Raw genomic sequence first — 24,335 nt, forward strand, 5'->3', positions numbered from 1 at the left:
AAGTTGCAAGAGTTCTTTTTAATTTAAATGGAGCATCTTTGACAGTTGGGACATCTTAAAAGTAACTTTAAATTTGTTTTGACGTTTCGAGAGCATTGCTACAGAAGAACATACGACGCTCTATCATTATATCAAGTTTCGTGTTATTCATACAGTTAGTTTTCTTCATTTTGCGTTGATTCTTTTCCTTTTAAATATAATCTTCGAATATTAAGATTATTATGTTAGATCAAAATATTATATATATATATATATATATATATATATATTTATATAAAGAATCTAAGTATCTCTCGTAGAATTTTATTGATTTAACGTTTCGTTTCAAGTGCCCTACTACTCTCGAGGACCTTGTAAACATCGGCGTCTGGCAAAAATACATACGTTCGTCAAAATAGAGCTTAGATCGTGAACGTAAGATACTGTTACTACGGTTACTAGTATCTTACAAAACTATTACTACGCGTTATAGAACGGAACGTTGAACGTGAAGAGAATCGATATAAATAAAAGACGGCACTGTCCGAATCTTCGTAACACGAGAAAGAATTTCATTCGGGGAGAGAATCGAATCGACTCGTGATTGCTCATCAACCCTCAATAATTATTTGGTAAGACGCATGCTCACTGCCATTACATCGAAGGGTAGGCTTTCCTAGAAATTACGGTATGGACTTTGCGTGGGTAAAGTCTTTCTCAATGATATTAATTGATCTAAATTAACACTCGTATGCTATATATATATATATATATATATATATATATATATATATATATATATATATATATTGAAGACGAGGGTGATCGATTCGAATTTTTACTTCTAGATAATCCTTCGAACTCAATGAAACATTTTATTCAAGGACGACGAAAAAAGATAAAAAATAAATTTTCATCAATCTTTTGGTCTTCTTTTTCCTCTTCGATTTTGCTTTCGTTTTTCTTGATTAAAAAAGAATAATGATGGAGAAAAAGAAGGAGAAAAAAAAGATAGATTCTAGTCGATCGTCAGCGAAAATGTTTTCTCACCTAGTAAAGCACTCGCTCAGATATTTCGTACTTTTAAGATCGTGCTCATGAAATGAATTGCTGACCTGCAAACCTTGCTGAGTGGTCTTTAAGAACATATAACTATTTTTAGAATAGAAAAGATTATATGTGATATATATGTATATACATTGAACATTTTTAATCTTTTCTATTCTAAAAATAGTAATACTCTATATATACATAACTGACGATTTTTTTCTCGTTTTTGAATTCATCTAGAGATATCTAGAATATCTTAGACGAAATCTTAGATGAAATAGGGACGTTCACTTTCTTTAACAAGTTGGTAAGAATAATTTTTTAAATACGTTCTCATTAACGATAGTAATGATACATTCATAGAAATAAGAAAGTGTCTAAATGCATGTAAGACATATTTCTTAAAGGAAGTTGATAGATTATATACCGATAAGGTTGGAACTTTAACAGTCAAATTTGTGACCTACATTAATGCTTTCTCAGCCTTGAATATTCGAGAATCGTGGAATAAAAAAATAGCGTGTTCGTAGCGATTAAGTCAACGAGAGCTGGTCGATAGTCTTTCGTGTTGTCCGATTATCAAATTTCACGATGCAAAATAAATAAAATAAGAGGGCCCATGTTACCCTCAATTTCGAAGAAATCGTGCGTACTTTGTTTATCTTTACTAGGAATGTTTATAGAATCTGTATCACCAATGATCTTTGAACTTTGTGTAGACGATAAAACGTGTCTCTTTCTTTTCTTTTTTAATTTTTGTTTTCTATGTTTCATAGGTACCCATTAAAATTCTAAATAGGAACTTGTACATGCGACACACTTTTCAATGTAAACACGTTATTTCGAGATAAAGATTAATCGAGATATAATAGACGTCTGATAAAAAACGTAAAGAGTATTTTTACAATAAAATCATTTTGAAAGTTCGTGTAGGTATAATAGAATTTTGTAAGGTCTACTAGAGAGAACGACTAGCGTCCTAAAAAGAACCTTTTACCTTTCGATACCCTAAGGGCTAAGTAACAGAAAGTAGTTTCGGATGTTGAAATCAAAGAATTTTCTTAACCCCCCATCCATCAGGTTATAATTCAGATCATTCCTCTCGAGTTAGGAAATAAAGAGAAAATAAAAGGAAGAAAGTCAAGGAAAATCTTCTAACGTAACAATAAGGAAGACATCTAGATCTGTATCATCGTAGGACGTTAAAATGAAGACGTGAGAAACTTTTTGATCGTATATTCCGATCTTAACAGCAATTCGAACATAGGAACGTGCAAATAAGTAGCGAAAATTAGTATTCCCTTCTCGTTTTCCATATGTATCTGTCGAGTTAACGAACGAACATCTATGAATTTTAATGACGAACGATGTTAATCGTGAGACACGACGTCCTAACACAAATTTTACATCGATCACGATTTGTGAGAGTCGTAAACATTATATTTTCATAGAGTTCATTCGTTTCTCTGTAAGATTACTTACTTAGTTACTTAAGTCTCTTTCGGATTAGTAAGTAGATTGGTAAAGAATATCATGAAATGGGTCAACTCGATATAACATATAGCGAGCTTATATGCATAGTTACAGACATATGTGTGTGTGTGTATGTGTGTATACATAGAAATAGGAACGCATAGCTTATCTTATTCATCGACTCATTTCAAAAGAAAACAAGTTTGGGATGTCTATACGAGTCACTAAACTTCGACTCTCGAAGAGAGATAAGGAGAAAAAGAAAAGAATAAATATCTGTTATTGCCTTCTTGTTTCGCACGTTAAGGAGTTTACGGTCTCCTTTAAAACGAAACAAACGCCTCGTTAAACGAATAATTAGCTATTTAAAATGCCCGATGCGTTTTATGATCATTGTAACTACTTATATTGTTCTCTCGAATTTAATTATAAGCGGATGAAGATTGAGTTATCAAACGAAGCTGTTGAAAATTCATAATGTAATATCGTGACGGCGGTTTTGATTGGGAATCTTTTGTCTCCTTACCTTCTGATAAACGAAAGGCCTGGTCAAAGCTAACCATCTTTCAGCGGCCATTACGATAGCTACACAGCCACTGAATAATCCAAAGAGTCTCCATACGACTCGTAGAGAACAAAATTCACGGTTGGATGTAACGCCAGCTACATAGATACTGATATACATTTGGACCAACATACCCAATAATGCAACGAGATCGTTGCTTGCCAAACAACGTAGCATCAACAAGTGTTTGCGGTTTCTTCTCTAAAAAAAGAGAGAAAAAGAAAGAAAAGAAAATATTTATTATTATTTTCTGCGATTTAAGAAAATTGTCTTTTCTTTTTCTTTACCTTATCGCGATGAAAGAGAATGACCAGAGCGGACACATTACCGATAACACCGGTTATATATACCAACGTGAGTACTGCTTGAGAAATAAAAGTCACGTGTCTTTTAGGTATATTAGGAACGGTAACGTTCATGGTCATCATTGTACTTGCTAGATCAACGATAGACAAGCTATCATTTTGCAAAGCTTCCGTATGGAAACTCGACGTTATCTTCTCGATCATCTTCATTTTCCTGGTTTTCTTTTTTCCTCTTTTTTTTTTTTTTTTTTTTTTTTTTTTTTTTTTGATCAAACGATTTAATTAATCTATCGCTTTAATTAATATATATATATATATATATATATATATATATATATAAATATACTTTCTTCGTATTAATCGATAAAAAAGTTTTACGGTCGTGCCAAGAACGTTACTATTTCTTTAAAGCAACTTTCCGATCGTTCGTTATCTTTGTTAATTCAACGAATACTCGCTCCATCATCATAATATCGTTTGCACTGGTAATAAATTCTTCTTTTCTTTTTTATATAAATTCTCTCGAACGCCTCGTATGCATCGTTTTATTCGAACGATCAGTTAAAAGGGAAACGAAGTATTTTCTCTTATCGTATCCCCACTTTCGACGTTGTTGCTGATGCTGTAGCTTTCTTGCCTTGCTCGTACTCGTTTTTCGGAGATGTGACAACACCGGCCGATCTGGGTCCGGACCCTTCGGCCCTTCGCTTATTCTCAAAACCTGCTTCTTTAAAACGGCTTTGATAGCTCGAGTTGTCGCTCGTCGATTATTTTTTACGCGATTAAAATTAAAAGACCTACTATTCTGCTCCAAAATTCTCTAACGACTTATCAAAAGAGACTCGTTGAGAGAAGAAGAGAATCAAAAGGAAAAAAGAGAAATAACGAAGAAAAAAAGCAGACGAGACAAATTGAATCTTGAAAGACTCCTCCCTTTTCGATCTTTCTTAAAGAGGATCGAGAGAGACACCGCAACGATGCGAAAGATCGAATAAGCTTATCTCCTGATTTACCGGAAGAAATGAGAAAATCCTTTTTTTTTCTCTAAACTTCCTATCCTTCTTGAATCATCCTCCGGTCGAGCACGAAAACGTGACACAAAATCAACTTCGTTATTTCACTCGAATCGATTCGATATAGTTAGCGGAATGAAGAAAGATGTAAGAATTTAAAAAAAAAAAAAAAAAGAAAAACCATGTAAAAGAAACCCAAACAAAAAAAAAATTGCAAATGAAAGAAAAATTAAAAAAAAAAAAAAAACGTGAAATCGAACGATCGTTAAAGCGAATCTACGAACTTTAATCGGTTCTATTTCGTACGACGAGGAGGAGAACTCAGCGAAGAAAAAGATGATGATAACAAAGTAACATCCTTCCTCCGGCTTTGCCGGCGCTTCACTGATCTAAAACACGCGTTCGCTCGAGTCTTTTCTTCGTTGTGCGCGCCTTCATCGCGAAAGTGTACTACTGCGCATGCGTCACTCTTGACCGAAGTGCGCACGTTCGCGCGGGCTTTACTTTGAATCTTAGATGGATCTTTTCGAAACGTCGTCCTCTAAGAGAGATCTACGATTAAAGAAGTAGTTACTAATTTACGAGCAAAAAGATTATTTCTTTATCTTCGCTCGCTATTATTCTATCGTGATCTTTCTTACTGACCTCTCTCTCGTTCGAATTAATTAGTTTTATGTTCTTTCGAAAAACTCTGTATCTTCGTCGTAAGACAGATATAAATAAGAAGAATAATAATTGATAATTATTATTAATAATCATTTAGATGTTTGACGTTATTACATTTGTAACGTTTATAATGCATTTTTTAGAAGCGTTTCAAGTTGAGTATCATTGTCTATTATTATTATTATTATTATTATTATTATTATTATCATTATTATCGTTGCGACTTGTTGTTGTTATTTGTTAAAGAAGTTTTCGTGTAACATTATCTTTCTTCTTTTTTTCTTTTCCAATATTTTTCACACCAAAGGAAAGTTCGCACGAAATTCGACGTTGCTAGTGAATGCTTATAAATAATACATCCTACGTCGATCATTCTCTCTACATGGTGACTACTTCCACGTGTCGCGTCGACGAAGAATTTTAAATGCGATAACGATAATGTCTCTCTTATGCTAGACGAAGAACGAAGAGTTGATTTTTCAAGGATGCAGGACACGATTTTATCTTTTTGCCGGCGAATGCCGATTAAAGTACTTAGATACGAGAAAACGATTCGATAGATCGTCGTTTGAATTTGGAGCTGCTCCAACGTACGTGACGACGAATTAATCGTACGTAGGAATTTTCGTACTACGAAGTTATAATCGTGATCGACAAGAAAGAAAATCGGAATTTCACATATTCTCTAACACGTGAAATGCTTTAAATGCGATTTAACACGTTAGACACGTCATGGTTCCCCAGTTTTAACGGATTAAGAAAAGCACATGTATCGATGAAAAATCGTTAAGGAGAACTCGAAATTACGATTTTGGCACGATCACCAGTAAGTCTTAAGAAAACTTTAAGGGTAGGTAAAGTTTGCCAACGCAAATAAGATCATTCGTATTACATTGCGATGAACATTTTATCGGCACTCACATCCGGACCGCTTCTAATAATTATCATAAGCGCGAACGAAAGGAAAGGTATGCGTTCCGAAGAGGACACACTTGACGCATGTACATACGTACGTATGTATATATACATACATATATATACATATATATATATACTCTTACCTATACTCGTACAAATCCGTACATCTGTAAGCAATTCTATTTTTTTGTTCTAGTTCAGACAGATCGTTTCTCTTGGAAAGTAAAATCGTCTTGACGGAGACTAAGAAAACAAAAGATTCGAATTAGAACATTGAACACCGTTGAAGGAAGAAAATAAAGATAGGATATTGTCAACGAGGTTATTTTCGTTCATGGTAGTTAATAATCATACAATAAGCAATGCCAGAAACGCCAATGACGATAAAGTTGATGCAAATCGTTCCTCTCGTAGTTCTTGCATAACGATCGTTCGTTTTAAATTGCATCGTGCAAATAAATCGATCGAAGGGGATCTGAAGAGAGGAAAAACGGGAATTAGTGAATTCGTATGTCGTATCGGGCGTCGAGAAAGATCCGATTTATTTTTAGAACGACAACGTTCTTTTTTTTTTTTCCTTTTTCTTTTTTCGATCACTACTACTCGACGAACTGTGAAGAAACTTTGAGAAATCACGTGTACTTTAAAATATAGATTAAAATGAGGCACGATTTAATTTAATATTTTCCGAAATATAACCATTCGTTCTTATGAAATTTCATTCGTATAATTGAACTCATCGATCGATCATAGAAATGATTTTATTGATAACATTTACGTGACAAAGTACTATCTTTATTAACGATTGTAAAATCTTACAACGTCCTCAGCCATTACCATTCCCACTTCCGTGCACTTCATTAACCAAAGTGCACTCTTCGACTTTTACACGTAAAAACTTCATCTTAAACGTTTCATTTTTATTAGATGCTTTTAAAGGGGAGACCTTATGTTTATTTACTGGAGCATGATACCTACCAACATGAATCTTATACCATCAATGTGAAATATAATGGGAGCGTTATTAACCTTGCTTTAATAAACGAAATAATTTATAAAATATTCATTATAATAAATTTAACTATTCCATTAATATATTTATATTTAACTAATCTATTAATATATGATAAATTTAACTATTTCTTTGTATTTTAATTGTTTGTATTTGATTAATCACATAATAATCCTAAACGATCAACGTTTATTATAGAATATCGTGAATATTGTAATGCGTTGACAATGCACTGATTTTTCGATCTTGGAAAACATTAATTTCCATTAAATCAAACAGAACGATAGAACTTTTCAATTAGGACGAACGGATTTAGAATCGCGATCGATAAAATAGTTTCTAAATAAGAAAGATTAGGAATAAACTCGCATAATAAAGTAGCATGGAAAATAGTACGTCGAATATCCTATAGATAGCGCGATAGAAACATAATTGGCGGGAGATTCATATTTAAAAGAGAAAGGGTAAAAGGAAAAAAAGAATAAAAAAAAGACAGAAAGAAAAAAAAATAACAATCAAATACGTCAATTCTGATTATTTCTTCGAATCCAATCGTCTCTTCGTTCGAAATGTTCGATAATGAATAAGTTCTTTTCTCTCTCTCTCTCTCTCTCTCTCTCTCTCTTTTTTTTTTTAAATTAACATTTAATAATACATCGAACACCATTCAAGATACTTGCAATAACCATCAAACGCGTCGATTTTGATTATTTCTTCGAATCCGATTTATCTCTTTGTTTGAAACGTTCGATAAGTTCTTTCCTTTCTTTTCTTTTGAAATTAACTTCTTTAGTAATATATCAAACGCCATTTAAAGTATCTGTAAGAACAACGACGAGACAATTACATCGAGAGTAGCTCCTCTTTCTCATCTTCTTCTTCTTCCTCCTCTTCTTCTTATAAACGTACAAATACGATACACCGTATCCGACTACATTCGTGTTTAACGTCTCTACGATAGTCTAACTTTAGAACGCTTTAGAGTACGTATTCCCGAAATAACAAGCGAGACTTCTCGGGAGGTACCTTCTGTTTCTCGCATTGGCAGTGTTTCGTTCCGTGTCGCCATCGTATCATCCGCATCTTCGCCATTGTTGCGCGAGCGCATCACCATTCTTCTATTAACAGAGTATATTATTTTCGAACGTATCGCATATACGTATAGATACCAGCAAGTACAAACGAGTTTAATATCAACATCGCACTTTGTCGAACGAGTAAAAATTATTTCTTTGTTGTTTCTTTTTTCCTTCCACTCTTTCTCTTTCTCTCTTTTTCACTCTCCCTCTCTGTCGAACGTTTTCTTGTTCTTTCAACGTCACGATCCCCTTCTTCTTCATCCCGTCTTTCGATACTTACAAAAGAAAATACTTTCGAGCAGATTTACTTATTTCTATCTATCTATGTACGTTCGTTGATCCCCCGATTCGAATAAATCGTGTCATATTACATAACGATTGAATATATACATATGTTAGAGAAAGTTAAATGCGAAGTGTTTGGTATAATAAAAACTAAGGGACGGGGACGAGTGATCGTGTTCTTTTTTCTTTTTTTTTTTATTCTTCTCTTTCGAAAAACCAACAAAGTTTTTTAACATATTATATGTACTTACAAACACACGTAATATATATATATATATATATATATATATATATATCACGATATATCATGCATAACTTTTAAGTTTTTTCAAACAAATAAAAATTTGATAAATCGCGATAAAGATCGTTAGAGGAACGAGAAGAATGTATTGGATTTTGGACCGAGTTACATCGATTTAACAATCAACGTTCCTTGATAATGCGAGTATTATTTTTCTACGGATTAATAAATATCGTGGCGCGAACTTATAGAACGCCATATTTTCTTTCACTCGGCCAAGGGTCGTCCTTGTTGTCCTTGTATCGTGAAATTCCCTCGTTTTCACGAGACGACGATAAAACTATATAATACTGTACGTAGAACTGTATCTATCTATCTCTTTCTCTTTTTCTCTTTCTCTTTCTGTTTCTCTATCGCGCGCGCTTCCGCGTTAACTGTTTTCATAGCTAGAGAAAGTAAATAATAAATATCGTTACCTTTTAACACGTTATTTCTTTTATCTTTCTTTCCTTGTCTTTTTTTTTTTGTGTTTCTCGCAGATGTTCCTATGATGAACGAGATTAATAATAAAAATTCGAACGACGAGAGTCCTTCGATGGAGAAAAAGAATGAGGTAAAAGTCGGTTAAAATAATACACCTAACCTCTATGTGCATTTATTATTGCCACTATTACGACGTATCGCCGATTAATGAAAAATACACTTTAACAATTTTCTATCAATGGATAATCGAATTAATCATAATGGTTGTATGATCGTCGATATCAATTTACGTTGAAAAAAATTTGTTTTATGTGTATAATTCAATAATCGTTATAGTTGGTACGTATTACGATTTATCGTTTAACTTTAACTTCTTTTTTTAGGTAAAGCCGATCGATCGTACGAAAGAAAGGAAACGTTCGAAGGAAGAGAAAAGTAGAAAGAAGGATATTAAAAAGACCGGAGAACAATGTTCAGAAGTTGTGATCGATGCGCAAACAATGAAGGAAAAGCTGGACGTAATGTCTAAGAAATACTCTGACATTGTGGACGATAATAAGAGATTATTGTTAAATTTGAAACAGTCTGAGAAGAAGATAATGTTGTTGCAACGAGAGAAGGAGCAGTTTCAAAGCGAACGTAATAAGGCACTTTTAACTAGGAAAAGATTAGAGAATTTGTGTCGTGAATTACAGAAACAGAATAAAACTGTTAAGGAGGAGTGTTTATCGAGACTTAAGAAAGAGGAAGAAAAGAGAAAGGAACTCTCCGGCAAGTTTCAAAGTATTTTAGCTCATATCAATCAACAAATGAATTTAACTCTTGAAAAGAATGCAAAGATGCAGGAAGAGAATTTAGAAATGAATAAGTTGTTCAAATCATTATGTGATGAACTTGCGGTTAAAGAAAAACAACTTCTACAAGAACATATGCGTATGAAAGGGGAGTTGCTTATAGCGCGTGACAACTTTGAAGAGGTCAAGATAGAAGCTACGGTAGAAAAAGAAGTTTTCTTAAGGGAAAAGGAACAACTCTTGCTTGTAAGTAATAAATATCCGCTATTTTAAATATAATAGAATATTCTTTAAATATAGATATTTTTTCTAGACATTAACAGAATATCGAGCACGAATTCAAGAATTACAAGGAGCAGAAGCTGCTATGAAAAGTCAAATTGATTTATACACCAATAAATATGACGAATTTCAAAATTCTCTTACAAGAAGTAATAAAGTTTGCGGAGAATTTAACGAAGAGATGGAAAGGGTTGGTAATTATGTTACATCTTTTCCTTTTAAAATCTTATATACTGAATCTTTTTTTTTTTTTTTACACAGATGTCTAAGAAGATAATTGCTTTGGAGAAAGAAACTACTTTGTGGAAACAACGATGGGAGAAGAGCAATACAGTTTTTGTTGACATGGTATATGAAAAGCAAGCAAGAGAGTCGGAATTGGTGAAATTGAAGGAAAGATTAGCTTTGCTTCAGGACTTGTGTAAAATGTTCCAACGTGAAAGAAGATCCTTGATCGATCAATTAAATGAGAAAAACGCAAAGACTAATACTGATTCGACTACAAGAACATCTGGTGAATCTAAAGAAAAAGAAGATGATTTAAATAAAGGATCTGCATTATTAGAAAATAGTAATGGACAACTCACTCCAACGAATATCTTCGAACTACTTGAACAAAGATTAGAAATGGAATTTAATGTAAATTCCACGAGTGAAAAGAAAACTGAAATAAGTTCAGAGGAAAAAATAATTGGCTCGTCCATATCTGAATGTCCACTTTCTTCTGAACCTAGCTGTAAAGATATAGATAAGGAATCAAAGGACAAAGAGCTCTCAGTTTCTCAGGAAAATAGAACAGAAGAACCATTAAAGGAAGAAAAATCTTCCAACGTAGAAAATAATTCAAAGGCACAACTAAGTATAGCAGAATCATCTTCTGTTATTAGTATTGAAAAATTAAATGAAAAGGAAAATGTAAAAAAAGAAAATAAAGAAGCAATAGAACGAATAAGTGACGCGTCGTGTGACAATATTACGAACTTAGAATCTAGATCGGAAAACATTGAAAATGATAGTACAGTACAAATGTCAATACTTAAAAATGATGATGTTCAAACGGAACAACAAGAGACGAAGAATAGTAGCCAAGACGAAAATAATGAGGAATTAGTTGAAAATATAGAAAATAGGTCTACTGGCATAACTATATCTGAAATAGAAACAAAAACTATAATAGAAGAATGTGTTCCAAACGGTTTATCAAAGAAAGATATAGTTAACGAATCAGTAGAATCATCAAACAATGAAATAGAAATCAATCTATGCGATAAATCGCAAGAAACTAATACTATTGTAGAAAATATTCAAAAAATCGAAAAGTCTGAATCGGAAATTTTAAAAAATTCTGCGGAAGTGAATTCTATTGTAGAAAAACAAGTTAAAACTGATATGCCTTTTTCTAAAGAAGAAGATAACAAGTCAATCAAACAGAATGTTACGACTGTAACGAAGGTAACGTTATTTTTAATTTAATAACATATGGTATATACACTTTCTTAAATGTTACCAAAATAATACATTTTTACTTGCTATTCTTTTTTTTTTGTAGAATGTAAGAAGAAAGAAGAAGTAAAATGAAGTCAAATGATCATCCGGAACAAACGAAAAAATGGTACGAACATTGAAATTATATATAGGATAAAATCGTGCAAAACTACATTTTTTCCTTTATCGATGGAAATGATGGAAAAGTGTCCCTTTTTTAAATGAAATACCAAATAAGCGCATGATCTTTTACCTAATGAGAAGTGGCGAAACGTTTTTAAGAACTATTATAGGAAACAATTTTACACGCCTTACGAATAATACTACAAATATTTTATTAAATGAATTGCCTTATTTACGCGATATATCCTTTATTAGGAATCTCTTAAATTATAAGAAGAAAACGATAGTGTTGATCGTTGACAGAGAAATATTAATATAATAAATTTAAAGATTTATACATCATTGATAAAATATGCTAATGATCATAGCGTAGCTTATGAGTAATATTCGTAAGTTTAATTTCCTTTAAATCATTGTTGTTTTACATATCCTCTAATATGAAAAGATGTAGTTTTGCAATCTTTATGAAAAAAATAAAAAGCAAAAGAATATTTTCTAACTTCTATGACTTCTATATGATTGTCCATCTATTATCTTCAAAATTTCTAAACATAGCATTTTAATAAAACTAGCGGGCGTTCGATGTAAAACACGAGATTTAACTTTATTTACAAAGTTGATTCATTCTTTTTGATCACGACCGGCACACAAGCATAGACAATTTGTGAAAGCATTAGCTCGCTAATTTTAATTAATTTCTCGTAGAAAAGAATTTCGATATTTTTTAAATGTGTATCAGTATCCACATATCTGTGCGTGTGTATGTTCGGTTGTGTGTGTGTGCGCGTGCGTGGTAGAAATTTTTTTATCCGTTACAACAAGAAATTGGGTGAACAAATTTTAATAAAATTTTTCTTTTTTAATTTTTACTAGAAACGTTGACCCTATATGTGAATATGTTGTTTAAAATGTCAGGTTTATCGTTTAAAGAATTTCAAAGGGACGACCACATACCTTCCCCTCTGATATAAAATATTTATTGTTATTTTATAACGATACGGTTGAATCGATTCTAAAAAAAAATACATATTTGTAATATACGAGAAAAGTCTTTGATTTTAGCGAGTCGTTAAAAAATCCTTGTAGATCTTATTAAACATGTAATTTAATTTCATTTTATTAAATTATTATTATTTTTCACAAAGTTACGTTTCAACAAATAATCATATATATATATATATATATATATATATATATATATATAATTATTAACTTATCACAAAAAACGTATAAATTGAAAAAAAAAACCATTTATTCCAAATTAATATAAAAAAAGATTTATACTCCAATAGATTCCAAATTTTCTTCGTATTCGTTGCATTATAAAGAAACATAATATTACTGTGGTCGTGTTTAATGAATAAAAAAGAAAAGAATAAACAGATAATGTAACTATAACTTCAACAAGGAGTTTTGGCTTTCAGACATAGTTAGTGAGTTATTTACAATCGGTTCATCATTGGCGTTTGACGAGATCACGTTGCCGATCAGAGAGTTCGATCATCTTTCATTATATGTAGTATATACCTTTCAATTTTCTCATCTTGCAATCAGAGTCATTTCATATGTATATATATATATATATATATACATACATATATATATACATATATATATGTATATATATAAATATATCTATGTATATACTTATATATATATATCCCAACACTATTAACGGTAATGCAAAGGTCGATGATCGAGGAAGTAGAGAAAGGATGTGTTAGATCAAAGCGACAAAGAAAATCACGTAGTGATGCAGTAGACAAGCCTTGACCTACCTTTCCGATTAACCTTCGTATGGTCAAGTACATAATGGCATCTTCCAGGATCCTCATAGTAATCATCGGGATTAAATGAAAGTGACTACGATCTATCGAGATGATACAAACGAGTCTCGTTTGCGACGTATTTTATAGCAATCGATCAATCAGCAATCATCAGTGATTTGCAACAAATCAAGATATATCTTTCGTATCTCTCTCTCTCTCTCTCTCTCTCTCTCTCTCTCTCTCTCTCTCTCTCTCTCTCTCTCTCTCTTTCTCTCTCATCATAGTTGAACCAGTTATTTGTGAACGATAGATCGTATTGTCATTTGGTGACAAAACAATATATAACATGTACTTTGTACATATATCGTAGGATTACGTCAGTGAAATTATACTGTTGATGATATTATTATAGGTAAGTAAATGTTCGAGTTCACTTTTCGAACTGTTTCGACTTTCTCTTCAGAGGCGTCAAGACGTTATTATAATTGAAATCGATTATTAGTATGTATATAGGACAACCTTCTATTTTCTTTTAGAATTTCTTGAAGAATTTAACACGGTACATCGATCGTCGTCCTACTTATATATATATACACACACACACACACACACACACATGTATATACATACATATATATATGTATGTATATTTATATGTATCATTAAATTCATTCGAGCCGATATCGATTCGATCGTTAATCAAATATAAGATTTATTAGACGAGAATTAAAAACCAATAAAAAGAAAGAAATAAAAAAAAAAAAAAATGAATTGGACAATCGTGCGAAAAAGATTAATAAATCTATAGAAGCGATCATTGACCTGACCGGTCCATGGGACAATCAATTTGTTTTTTTTTTTTTCTTTCTCTTTTCGAACATACGGAGGACGATCCCGTTAACGCATACGTTTCGTGCGAGTGGGTCACCGGTACCATGCCAGCTTTTTACTCATAGCTACGTCAGTATACGTCAGTAAATACGGGAATCGGTCTTTGGTTACATCGGATAAAATAATGGAGGGAGAGAGAAAGACAGGTCCGGCCTAATACAATATCTTAAGAATTATATATCGAGATATATTAAGAATTCAACCTTGTATTCTTTTTCTTTTTTGTTTTCTTCTTTTTTTTTTTTGTTTTTCTTCTTCTTCAACCTCTAACGAGATCTTATCAATAATCGATAGAAATCCTTCGATCGTATATAGATAGAATTGATCGTCTGTATTGTAAAAATGTAAAATAAAAAGAGGGATTTAATTATGATCATAATTAAGATCGTTATTCGATTTGAAAAAATACATGGAATATAAAAATATTTAAAGGATCGTTTTTAATATATTACGAAATTATGCGAAATGATATATAATTTGTATAGATCGTTATCGAAGTGATCGATGACGATAAAATTTACAAGGACTTTCTTTTCTTACGGCCCTGGATCGACCGGTCGTACTCTGAAAGTATCTCGCGTGCTTACCTTTGGAAGAGCGTATCCACGCGGTGTCAGTTTGTTTCAATCCACCGTACTAACGTGAACTCGTTCGTCTTTGCGCGGGAAAAAAATCTAAAGATCTAAAGATCGAAGGACGAAAGGGATCGTTCTACGGAAGTACGAAAGATATTTTAAATCTCAGCCGTGTGACGTCGATTGCAAGGATCGACGAAAATGAAGATTGCTGCGACCTTATTTCTTTTTGTCGTCGTTGGTGAGTAAAAAATTGATCGCAAATCAAATCGATATTGTATTTTTAAATATTATTTATTTGCAAACGTTTGATTGATTCGAAAGCTTTCCAATTATAAAACTACTTTGTCATGTATCATAGATATATATTTTCTTACGTTATTATAATGCAGATTGAAGTAACAGAAAAGAGATAATAAATTAAATTCTTTTACATCTTTTTTACTTGTTCATTTTTTTTTTTATTTTTTTAGATCACTGAAAATATATTTTATAATTATAATATCAAAAGGTACGAAAGTAATTACTGGTACAAATATAAGTTGTAAAAATTGTTAATTCTGATTGATAAATGAGATTGAAAAGTTTTCGAATTTTCTCACACGTGGTATAATATATTTACGATAAATTAATTTACCATCGATCGATAAATTTGTAATATATATTGATATTTATATTGTAAAGACGTTTATTAGGATAAACTTTACTTGGGGTAGTTGTCAGGTATGGGGGACTCTTTGTAAATTTTGGATTCTGTGCTATCGACTCTCGACTTACACATTGACCGAAAGCACCGCTCGCTCTTCTGACTATTAATAATTAATAACTTTTCTATTTTTCTCGCTATCTCTATTTTTCTTTCTATCTTCTCTTACCTTTACTAATTATTTTGCTTTCCAACATACATATTAGATCCTTGATAAATGAACGTAAAAATCTTAAAGATCATTAGCAAGTTATTATTCACTGATAAAAATATAAACGAATAATAAATAATAATTACGAGTAAATGATATTAACTAAAAGATAGATATATCATTCAATCGAAGATGATGTTCTGTCTCTGTCTCTCTCTCTCTCTCTCTCTCTCTCTCTCTCTCTCTCCCTTTCTCTCTCTTTCTCATACACGTACATTGTTGCTAGAAGACATAAAAAAAAATATTTTATTTTAGAATAAAGATATTTTTCTTTAAAAAAAAAAAAAAAAAAAAGGAAAGAAAGAAATATATATTCTCTTAGATATACCGAGACAGATATTTTTCTAGTTTTCTTTTTCATTTTCTTTCGTTTTTTCATGAAAAATATCAGCTCGTTTTCACTCTTCACTTGTTTACGTGACGTACACTGTATAGTAAATGGAATATTATCAGTTTTGCGATCGAAACAACTCGATTGCGAGAAAGGAATCATCGAAGGGGAAAAAAGAAGTATCATAATTTTTTTTTTTTTTATCGATTTACGCATCGATGCAGGTGAACTAGAAAGTGCAAGAGTATCGATTTTCATTGGACACAAAAGTCAATTCATTGGCATAAGATGTAGAGAAAGAAAGAGAGAGAGAGACAGAGAGACAGAGAAAGAGAGAGAGAGAGAGAGAAAATATGGGACGAAGGGGGACAAAAAGAGAAAGAAAGAAAGCGAGCAAACCGTCATAAACACCAATAGAGAATTATATGTATATGTTATAGAGGAAAAGTATATCAACTTAATGAAAATTATAGATTATAAATGGCACGATCCCTTCGTTCGCTCCAAGAGTAATTATATATTTTCATTTCTTAGGTATGTAATAGGATCTACCGAAAATTAGATAGGCTTAGATATGATGATGATTAAAGTTGTTGGGTGAGGTGAAGGAAAGAGAAAAAAATATATCTATATATTTACATATGTGAAACTATCGATTAAGTCGTTTTTCATTGACAAGCTAACGATACCTCATTATAATAAAGAGAAACTATTATTGTCGGTATATTATAATACATTTAACAATATCACGAATAAACTTTCTCTCTGTGTTTATCGAAATCTTATAACATTTTCTCGGTGTTTCGTACGATACTTAAAATCTCTTAACGAAACTAATATTTTTCATTGATCGATCTCGCTTCATCGTCGTCGTCTTCTTCTTCTTCTTCTTCTTCTTTTTCTTCTTTTTCCTCTCTGCCTTTTTTGAAATAATATAACCGTGTAGTTATGTATATTTTTAATATATGTGTATATATATATATATATTTATATAAATGTATATTGTACATTGTATAGTACGTATAAGATTGAGTTAGTCGCGTTATATATTTTCTAGCAATCTATTTATCTTTTCGTTTTTTATAACACGCAAAAAATATTTATGGCTCAAGGTAAGAGATAAAAAAGAAGGGAGTTGGTGAGATCTCATTCGCAAAACTATCGTATTCAGTTGGCAGCAGCGAAAGTGCAAGCAAGATGCGTTTTCATCGAATGAACGATTGTATCCGACGGACTTGTTGCGTCTATTTTATTGTTTGACGATAGGAAAGTAGTTTCGGTATACTAACAGCAGCATTAATCCATGGCGACCGGTTAACAGGCGAACGTTTAGTCAGACACTAAGTGTGTCACTAGGCTATGACACGATGACGTACCTCCGATCCGGAATTCGAATGTTCCCTTCCGAACGAATTCCAGAAAATTTCATTCGAAATTCGACAGATTTTTCATACTCTCCTAATATCTAAAACAACGTTTCTTATTCTAAGAATGTAATGTGAAAAGAGTTTGCAACAGGTATTACTGTTTATAGCATTTATATATGAATTGGTCAATAAGTAATGTCGACATTCTTAGTAAAAAAGAAACAGTAATGTTCAAACCAGCAGAGCTAATACTTTTTATTGAAAATTCCGATATTACTTATTGACTAAATCAATAATATTCTCTTAAGAAAAAATTAATGATAAGAAATAATACTCTAGCCACTGTTTTTACTTTATTATATAATAAAATGTCAAAAATTGTATCTTTTACTTATTACTCATTAACTGATCGAATATCAAATTATGAAGACGCGTTCGTGTAGCGTTAGAAAAAAATTTGTTAATTTTTTGTTTATGTTATTCAAGAAAAGATCAATTCTTTGTTGTATCTGCGTAAAGAGATAGAAATGACTTATCTTCGTTTTCTTTATTCTCTTCTTTTTCTTTCGTCTTGTTAATGTTTTTTTTTTCTTTTTTTTTTTTCGTTAAAGTTAAAGTAAAGAATCTCCGTTCCGAAGGAACACATTGGTTTTTAACGTAAAGTTCGTGAGAGATTTCCAAGAGTATTGTCTAGGTTGTGTCTAAGGATCCAGATCGAGACGATCATCGCGACTCTTAACTGTAATTTCTGATTCTTCGTGCTCGCGTCTAACTGTCCGTGTAACGGTAGAACGCGTGAAAAAGATTATTGCACGTCTACGAGCGATAATAGCAGCAAGACGGTAAACGAAGATCCCGATTTCAATTTAAGATACTACTAATCCTTCATGGCAATTTGTTGAGGTAAAGAAGATCGTGCTTCCGTTCGTTCGTTCGTTCGTTCGTTCGTTGTTTAGTGGTTAAATTTAAACAGGTGAAAGAGACATTAGAGAGAAAGAGTAATAGAAAGAAAAATAGAAAAGAGAGAAAGAAATAGAAATAGAGATCGTTTGCCTTTTCCATTGTTAAAATGAACGATGATGACTTCGACGGTCAAAAAGAGAAAACTTGTTGAAATAATAATAATAATGAAATACATTTAGACTCGTATTGACTCGACTTTACAAATTCAACTGACGGAGGATCAATAGCACAGATGAAACATTTGTCAAGATTTCAATATTCAATGAGAGAGAATACTCTTTATCGGTATGGATCCCGATTGAGTTTAAATATCAGGGGATCCATCAAGTTTTCTTCCGATTTGGTTGCAGGCTGCACGTGGCGGGCTACGCTAGGCACATGCGTCTTTCAATCCGACTTCGGTTTTGCGCTTAACTGCGCCTTCAAAAAATCTGGCCTCTTCCGGGTACGAAACCTCGGAGGTGTCAAAGGTTACCTTGGCTTGGGTGAGTGGAAACGTCGATCGTTCGTATCGATTTCGGCAGATCAATCCGACAATCGAGGATCTTTCTTTTCAAGATTCATTCGTCGAAATCTATCTCGTATCTTCGTTTTATGTAATGTTTTCATTTCTTTTTTCCTTTTTTTCTTTTTATTTTTTTTTTTTCAACGCAACGATCATACCACGTTCGAAAAATCGTGTTACGTATTAAGTCGAGATGGCGTAAGATCGAAGATTTAGGTTTTTATTTGTATTCTTTCGAAAAAAAAGAAATGTTGGACTTCATATTATTGGTTTTCTTTTAATTTTTTTCTTCTCTTCATTTGCATTTCTTCTTCAAGCTGAATTATTTAAAGAGAGAAAGAACTTCATCTTACGTGAGGTACTTTCTATATATACACAGACACATATATATATATATATACACAGCATATATATATATATATATATGCACACAGTAATATTCATTACTGATATCTCACGGGGATTAATCACCGTGTCGAAATTTTCGTTTTGATTCTCTCAGATTTGTATGATATTTGCGAAACGTCAATCATCAAGAATTCAGAAATAATCGTCGTTACGCGTTTAACTCAAGCAACGACACGATGATAGACGTAGAAAGTTCGAATCGTGACTCTTTCTCTTCGTCATATACATATATCGCAATGAACGATATTATTTCATTTTTCCTCGATATCTTACGTGCACAAATTTCACGTGGCAGCGAAATTATAGAGATCGGTCGAACGAATCCACCGGAAAAGGGTAGACATAATATTGCTAAAAGGTAATACATATATTGTACATATAAATCATGTGTGTTACGTCATTATTAAAGGACGATTAACGGTTTAACAATGAAAGAAAAGAAAAAAAAAATAAAATTAGTTCCTGTTCGAATCAGGAAAACTTTCGAAAATCTATCGGAAGTGAACGAGCGTAACTCAAGTGGCACTTCATCAAGATGCGTATGATACAGCAAGTCGAGTGTAAAAGTATGCGTTTTCAAGCTATAAACATAACCACTGTAATGTATACAAATATAAATATATATATATATATATATATATATATATATATATATATATATATATATATATACTGAACATAGGTACGTACTTGCATAGGTACAAGCGTGAAACGCACCTGCAACTTTCAGTTTGCAAGTTTACAGGCGTTGCCCTCTAACCTACTTCAATCTCGCATTCGCAAACGTTAAAAAAAGAAAAAACAGGAAAAAAAGCGATTATGGAGATGGTTTATTCATTACATTGGCTTGACCGAGTTATCGAGAAGAGAACAAGCTTCTCGCTATTCTACTGGACCATTTTGTCGTCGAAAGAAAAGGAAAAAGAAAAAGAGAAAGAAGAATAATAATAAAAAAAAAAAAAAAAGAAGAGGATATTACTATTCATGCGAAACGAATCCCATAAAACATGATGTAACATTTGCTTGGCTAACGTTTCTACGGTTTGGGATATACGGTGTAACCTTCTTCTCGACTTCTTTCTATCAGCTGGTTACGAATCTTTTACGAAATTTTATGTGTTAACACGAAAATCTATAGGGATACTTTCCTTCGACAAATTTTCCCTCTCTTTTTCTTTATTCTCGTTTATCTTGCAGGATTCACGGTAGGTGACGAGCTAGGATTTAGGGAATCCCTATCGAATGTGGAAAGTGCAAGAAGGAGAAGCGTACAAACTGGAAAGACTGGTCTTTCTGTTGGTTCTACAAACTTGGTAAGAATTATATCTTCTTAATTAAACTCACGATTATTTCTTACAAAATCTCATCGAGTCGCTTCCACAACGATTTCACGTTATGTTACATTTAACTTAAAACGTTATGTAAAGCGAAGATGGTTTCTCTTCAAAAAAAAAAAGAATAAAAAAAATAAAAAGAGGTAGAGAGAGAGAGAGAGAAGAAAATAAACAAGTAGTTGGATATGTCAACGCATAAAATGTCGTGATTAGGCGTAAATCTTTGTTCCACGTTTGGAAATTAGTTTTTAACGAGAAAGAAATAGCGACTATAGACCGTTCGAACTCTTCTCTTTTTCTTCGTAACTCAAAGAACACGTGTACGTATCTCTATATGTATATATATACATATACATATAAGTATATATACGTATGTGAGTATGTATTCCTCTTTACTATGTTGTAACACGGCTACCGCAATTCTCACTCTAACGTCGTTCCGTGTACTTACTTGCAAATCAATTACATTCATTATCATTTATGTACTATGAAAAACTAGGAAAAGCACCGAGAACGCAAATTCGATATCATAAATTTTCATCGAAGCTCAACTCTTCGTATATGTTATTTTTATGCGGATGAAGAAACATAAAAAGAAAAAAGAAACAATTCGATAATAATAATCCACGAAAATTGCTGAGGACGTAAAAAATTCTTTTCTAAAAATTGTTTTCTATTTTGTTCATGTTGCAAGATACAAAGTAAGTATCTAAGTATATGTTTCACGTACTTAGATCGGCCTTGTAGTAATTGGTGCATGAATATCGATACAGCTACGTTCACGTATGTTCGCTCAATTTACACGCATGAGAACTTGACTAAATGCTTGTACGATTCGATAAGAGAATTCGAACATAACTAGACATGAATAATTCATTATTCGAGATGAAATGAGACTATGGCTTTCTTAACCGAAACGTTAAAAAAATGATGATTTTTTCGTAAGAAAACAAGTTATATAATTCGTTGTGAAGTCCCCTTATTCGATAGTTCTCGACTTACGATATATACTCGTCGAGTCTATATCGTCGAGTCTACTTTCGATCCCGTGATCTTTCGACAGGAGAAAAATAATCGAAGGCACTTGTCCAATCTCGATTCGATACTTAACGTATAATGTACCCTTTAATCGGTGTTACTAAGTTTATCGATAACGAAGCTTCACGCAAAGTGATCGAAAAACATGGAACATTTTTTTTTTTTAACAACGTACGTACATTCATAGGCCACAAACCGGAACGATAATCAACAAAAAGCAAGACAAGTGGTACCTCCTTTCAAACCTTTGCCAGTAGGGATGAGCCGTCCAATGAGTCAACAACCGGAACGTCAAAAATTAGTAGTTCAACAAAATTCAACGGCTCTTAGGACGGTAGCTGCACCGTCCTTGGGTACACAAGAAGATATGATAAAGTATCAACAACAACAGGAAGCAAAGTTGAAGCAACAGCAAAAGCTTCAACAGGAGACTCTTGCTTTGCAAGTGTTGAAGCAACAGAGGCAACAACAACAGGAAGCGATGCGTCAACAGCATATACAAAAGATGCAACAACAATACAAGCAACAACAGTTGTTGACTCAGCAACAACAGCAACAAAAGCAACAGATGATGGCTCAACAGCAAAAACAGATCCTCGCGATGCAAGCCAAGAGGATACAGGTTAACCTTTCGACCTTCGTTGTTAGAAATTAGAAATTATTTCGGAATAACGTTAATCCTTGAAATTTCAATAGGCCGCGATCGCAATAGCAACTACAACGAAAGCTCCTAACGTCGTCCCAGCGATAACGAATATAGTACAATCCGACCATTTAAAACCTGTTTCGGCGGCACTCACTTCCACGGCTAGCAATGGCTTACCACCTTTCATCGCCATGCCTCAATCGTCTTCCAGACTTACCGATAGGATCAGCAATAGCGCTACGGTACTCGACGATTCTGATAATGAAGTATCTAAGGACGACTATAATCAGGTATTACACGCTGTGGAATCTTAAAAACGATCGCAAATTATATGGTTAATAAGAAGTATATATACTTGTTCCTCTCTTAGCTTCCGTTGCCAGGCGAAGAAGCTGCATCCTCTGTGAATAAAATGACTTTGCTCTCTCTGCAACCAATCGCGACGGCCGAACCCGCTCAAAGTTTACCTCTTCAACAAAATGAAAAACGACAGTCGTTACCAGCTTCCTTACCTTCGTTAGCACCGATTCAAGGGATGGAAACGTCCTTGAAAGCATTAGCCGAAGCAAGTAATATAACGCTCGAAGCGTTAGAGGCAGCTATCCTTTTGAGACAGCAACAACTTATGCAGAAACAGATGGGACCCAGCACAACTAGCACGACGACGACCACGACGACTCTTTCGCCCCTCGTTAAAAAGTATTTACTTTAACAAGCCCATATAATTATTTTTAATTACTTTACTTTCGATTAATAATAACTTTGTTCCTCAGCAAATACGGTAATCCCGCTGCTACGAAAGTAATGAACGCTCCGCACGAATATTATCCCGTAGGATACGATAAAAACTTTGACGATAATTTTGCAAGTCGGGTTGATCTACCCGACACCAGTTTCTACTGTGGCGATCAAAAACATTTTCCAGGTCTTTACGCCGACGAGGATTTAGGATGTATGGTAAATATTTTTTTTTTTTCTTTTTTTTTTCATTTTTTTGTTCCTTTTTCTTTTTCTTTGTCTTTGTCTTTCTCTATTATGGATTCGATTAACGATCATTTCGTTTAGGTCTTTCACGTATGCGCATTAACCGATGACGGCTTGATCATGAAGAGCTTTCTGTGTCCCGAGTCTACGCTTTTCGATCAAACGATCCTGAAATGTAACTGGTGGTTCTACGTCGACTGTCCAGCTTCGAAAAATCTCTACGACAGCAATATTCCAATCAGCAAGAGTTATCAGCTGATGAAGGCTCTCGCATTTTTCTCTGCTTATAAGAATCACGATAACGGTACCGTTTCAACGAAGGAAAATATAGACAGTGACGTTGCTCGAACGTAATATTCGAATTATCTGATAAAAGAATAACGTCGATAATTCATCGCTCTTCTCCTTTTATATTCGTAGCCATTAATCTTAATCAAAAAAAGGGGGCGTATGACGTCGCCGAGTCATCCGTGCATTAAAGTTATCTAAGAAAAACAGTCGAGAAAAAAAACAACAAAAAAGAAAAAGAAAAAAAGAAGAAAGAAAGAAAGAAAGAAAGAAAAGAAACTAAACGCACAACTTCATCAGCGAGATATACGTGAACTTAATCATTTTTTAAGTAGGAGATAATGGTCTCGTCGAGTTTTATGTATCCATCGATACGACGGTATGTCTGGGTCTTTTGTATGCTTGTGTATGCGTGTATATAATTTATTTCATATTAACGGTGCAACGGTGTGAATACTTTTCTGCAGCGCGCTAACATTGTAAATAGTTGGTTAAATCTTTAACGCGCGTCTTATTGTTAATATACATTCATATATACATAGATACATACATATATATATATATGT

At 33.0% G+C, this 24,335-nt stretch overlaps 3 protein-coding genes across 5 annotated transcripts in view; 2 read left to right on the forward strand and 1 right to left on the reverse strand.

The window, feature by feature from the left end:
- Nucleotides 1-3,609, reverse strand: part of LOC122629446 (prostaglandin E2 receptor EP2 subtype) — an 8,295-nt gene extending 4,686 nt beyond the window's left edge. Inside the window, 2 exon segments of the mRNA XM_043812856.1 lie at nt 3,029-3,268; nt 3,355-3,609. Of these exon segments, the coding sequence (XP_043668791.1) occupies nt 3,029-3,268; nt 3,355-3,582 (468 nt within the window). The 5' untranslated portion in view covers nt 3,583-3,609.
- A 4,394-nt stretch (nt 3,610-8,003) lies between these two features.
- On the forward strand, nt 8,004-11,831 carry LOC122629723 (alpha-taxilin). Of its 2 annotated transcripts, none has more exons than XM_043813488.1 (6): nt 8,004-8,198; nt 9,126-9,199; nt 9,453-10,109; nt 10,177-10,335; nt 10,407-11,597; nt 11,695-11,831. In XM_043813488.1, exons 2-6 carry the CDS (start codon nt 9,134-9,136, stop codon nt 11,716-11,718), a joined length of 2,097 nt encoding a protein of 698 aa, XP_043669423.1. In that variant the 5' UTR covers nt 8,004-8,198; nt 9,126-9,133; the 3' UTR covers nt 11,719-11,831. The 2 variants fall into 2 exon arrangements, with proteins under 2 accessions (XP_043669423.1, XP_043669424.1); XM_043813489.1 differs by lacking the exon at nt 8,004-8,198 and adding an exon at nt 8,685-8,938.
- A 3,268-nt stretch (nt 11,832-15,099) lies between these two features.
- On the forward strand, nt 15,100-24,005 carry LOC122629725 (dual specificity protein kinase splA-like). Of its 2 annotated transcripts, XM_043813494.1 has the most exons (8): nt 15,100-15,229; nt 18,917-19,051; nt 20,677-20,792; nt 22,039-22,473; nt 22,548-22,787; nt 22,868-23,196; nt 23,271-23,454; nt 23,563-24,005. In XM_043813494.1, the coding sequence occupies exons 1-8, from the start codon at nt 15,190-15,192 to the stop codon at nt 23,833-23,835; spliced, it is 1,752 nt and encodes a 583-aa protein (XP_043669429.1). In that variant the 5' UTR covers nt 15,100-15,189; the 3' UTR covers nt 23,836-24,005. The 2 variants fall into 2 exon arrangements, with proteins under 2 accessions (XP_043669429.1, XP_043669428.1); XM_043813493.1 differs by lacking the exon at nt 15,100-15,229 and having other exon boundaries at nt 18,605-19,051.
- Nucleotides 24,006-24,335: the final 330 nt, after the last annotated feature.

The sequence above is a fragment of the Vespula pensylvanica genome, chromosome 5 (assembly GCF_014466175.1).
Source record: "Vespula pensylvanica isolate Volc-1 chromosome 5, ASM1446617v1, whole genome shotgun sequence".
Classification (NCBI taxonomy): Eukaryota; Metazoa; Arthropoda; class Insecta; order Hymenoptera; family Vespidae; genus Vespula; species Vespula pensylvanica.

Bases quoted from the DNA above. Each gene is read 5' to 3' on its own strand.
- LOC122629723 (XM_043813488.1), top strand. From the start codon at position 9,134: ATGATGAACGAGATTAATAATAAAAATTCGAACGACGAGAGTCCTTCG. The intron at 9,200-9,452 runs GTAAAAGTCGGT...TTCTTTTTTTAG, and splicing joins CGATGGAGAAAAAGAATGAG to GTAAAGCCGATCGATCGTAC. The intron at 10,110-10,176 runs GTAAGTAATAAA...TATTTTTTCTAG, and splicing joins AAAAGGAACAACTCTTGCTT to ACATTAACAGAATATCGAGC.
- LOC122629725 (XM_043813493.1), top strand. From the start codon at position 18,799: ATGAAACATTTGTCAAGATTTCAATATTCAATGAGAGAGAATACTCTT. The intron at 20,793-22,038 runs GTAAGAATTATA...GTACATTCATAG, and splicing joins CTGTTGGTTCTACAAACTTG to GCCACAAACCGGAACGATAA. The intron at 22,474-22,547 runs GTTAACCTTTCG...AAATTTCAATAG, and splicing joins TGCAAGCCAAGAGGATACAG to GCCGCGATCGCAATAGCAAC.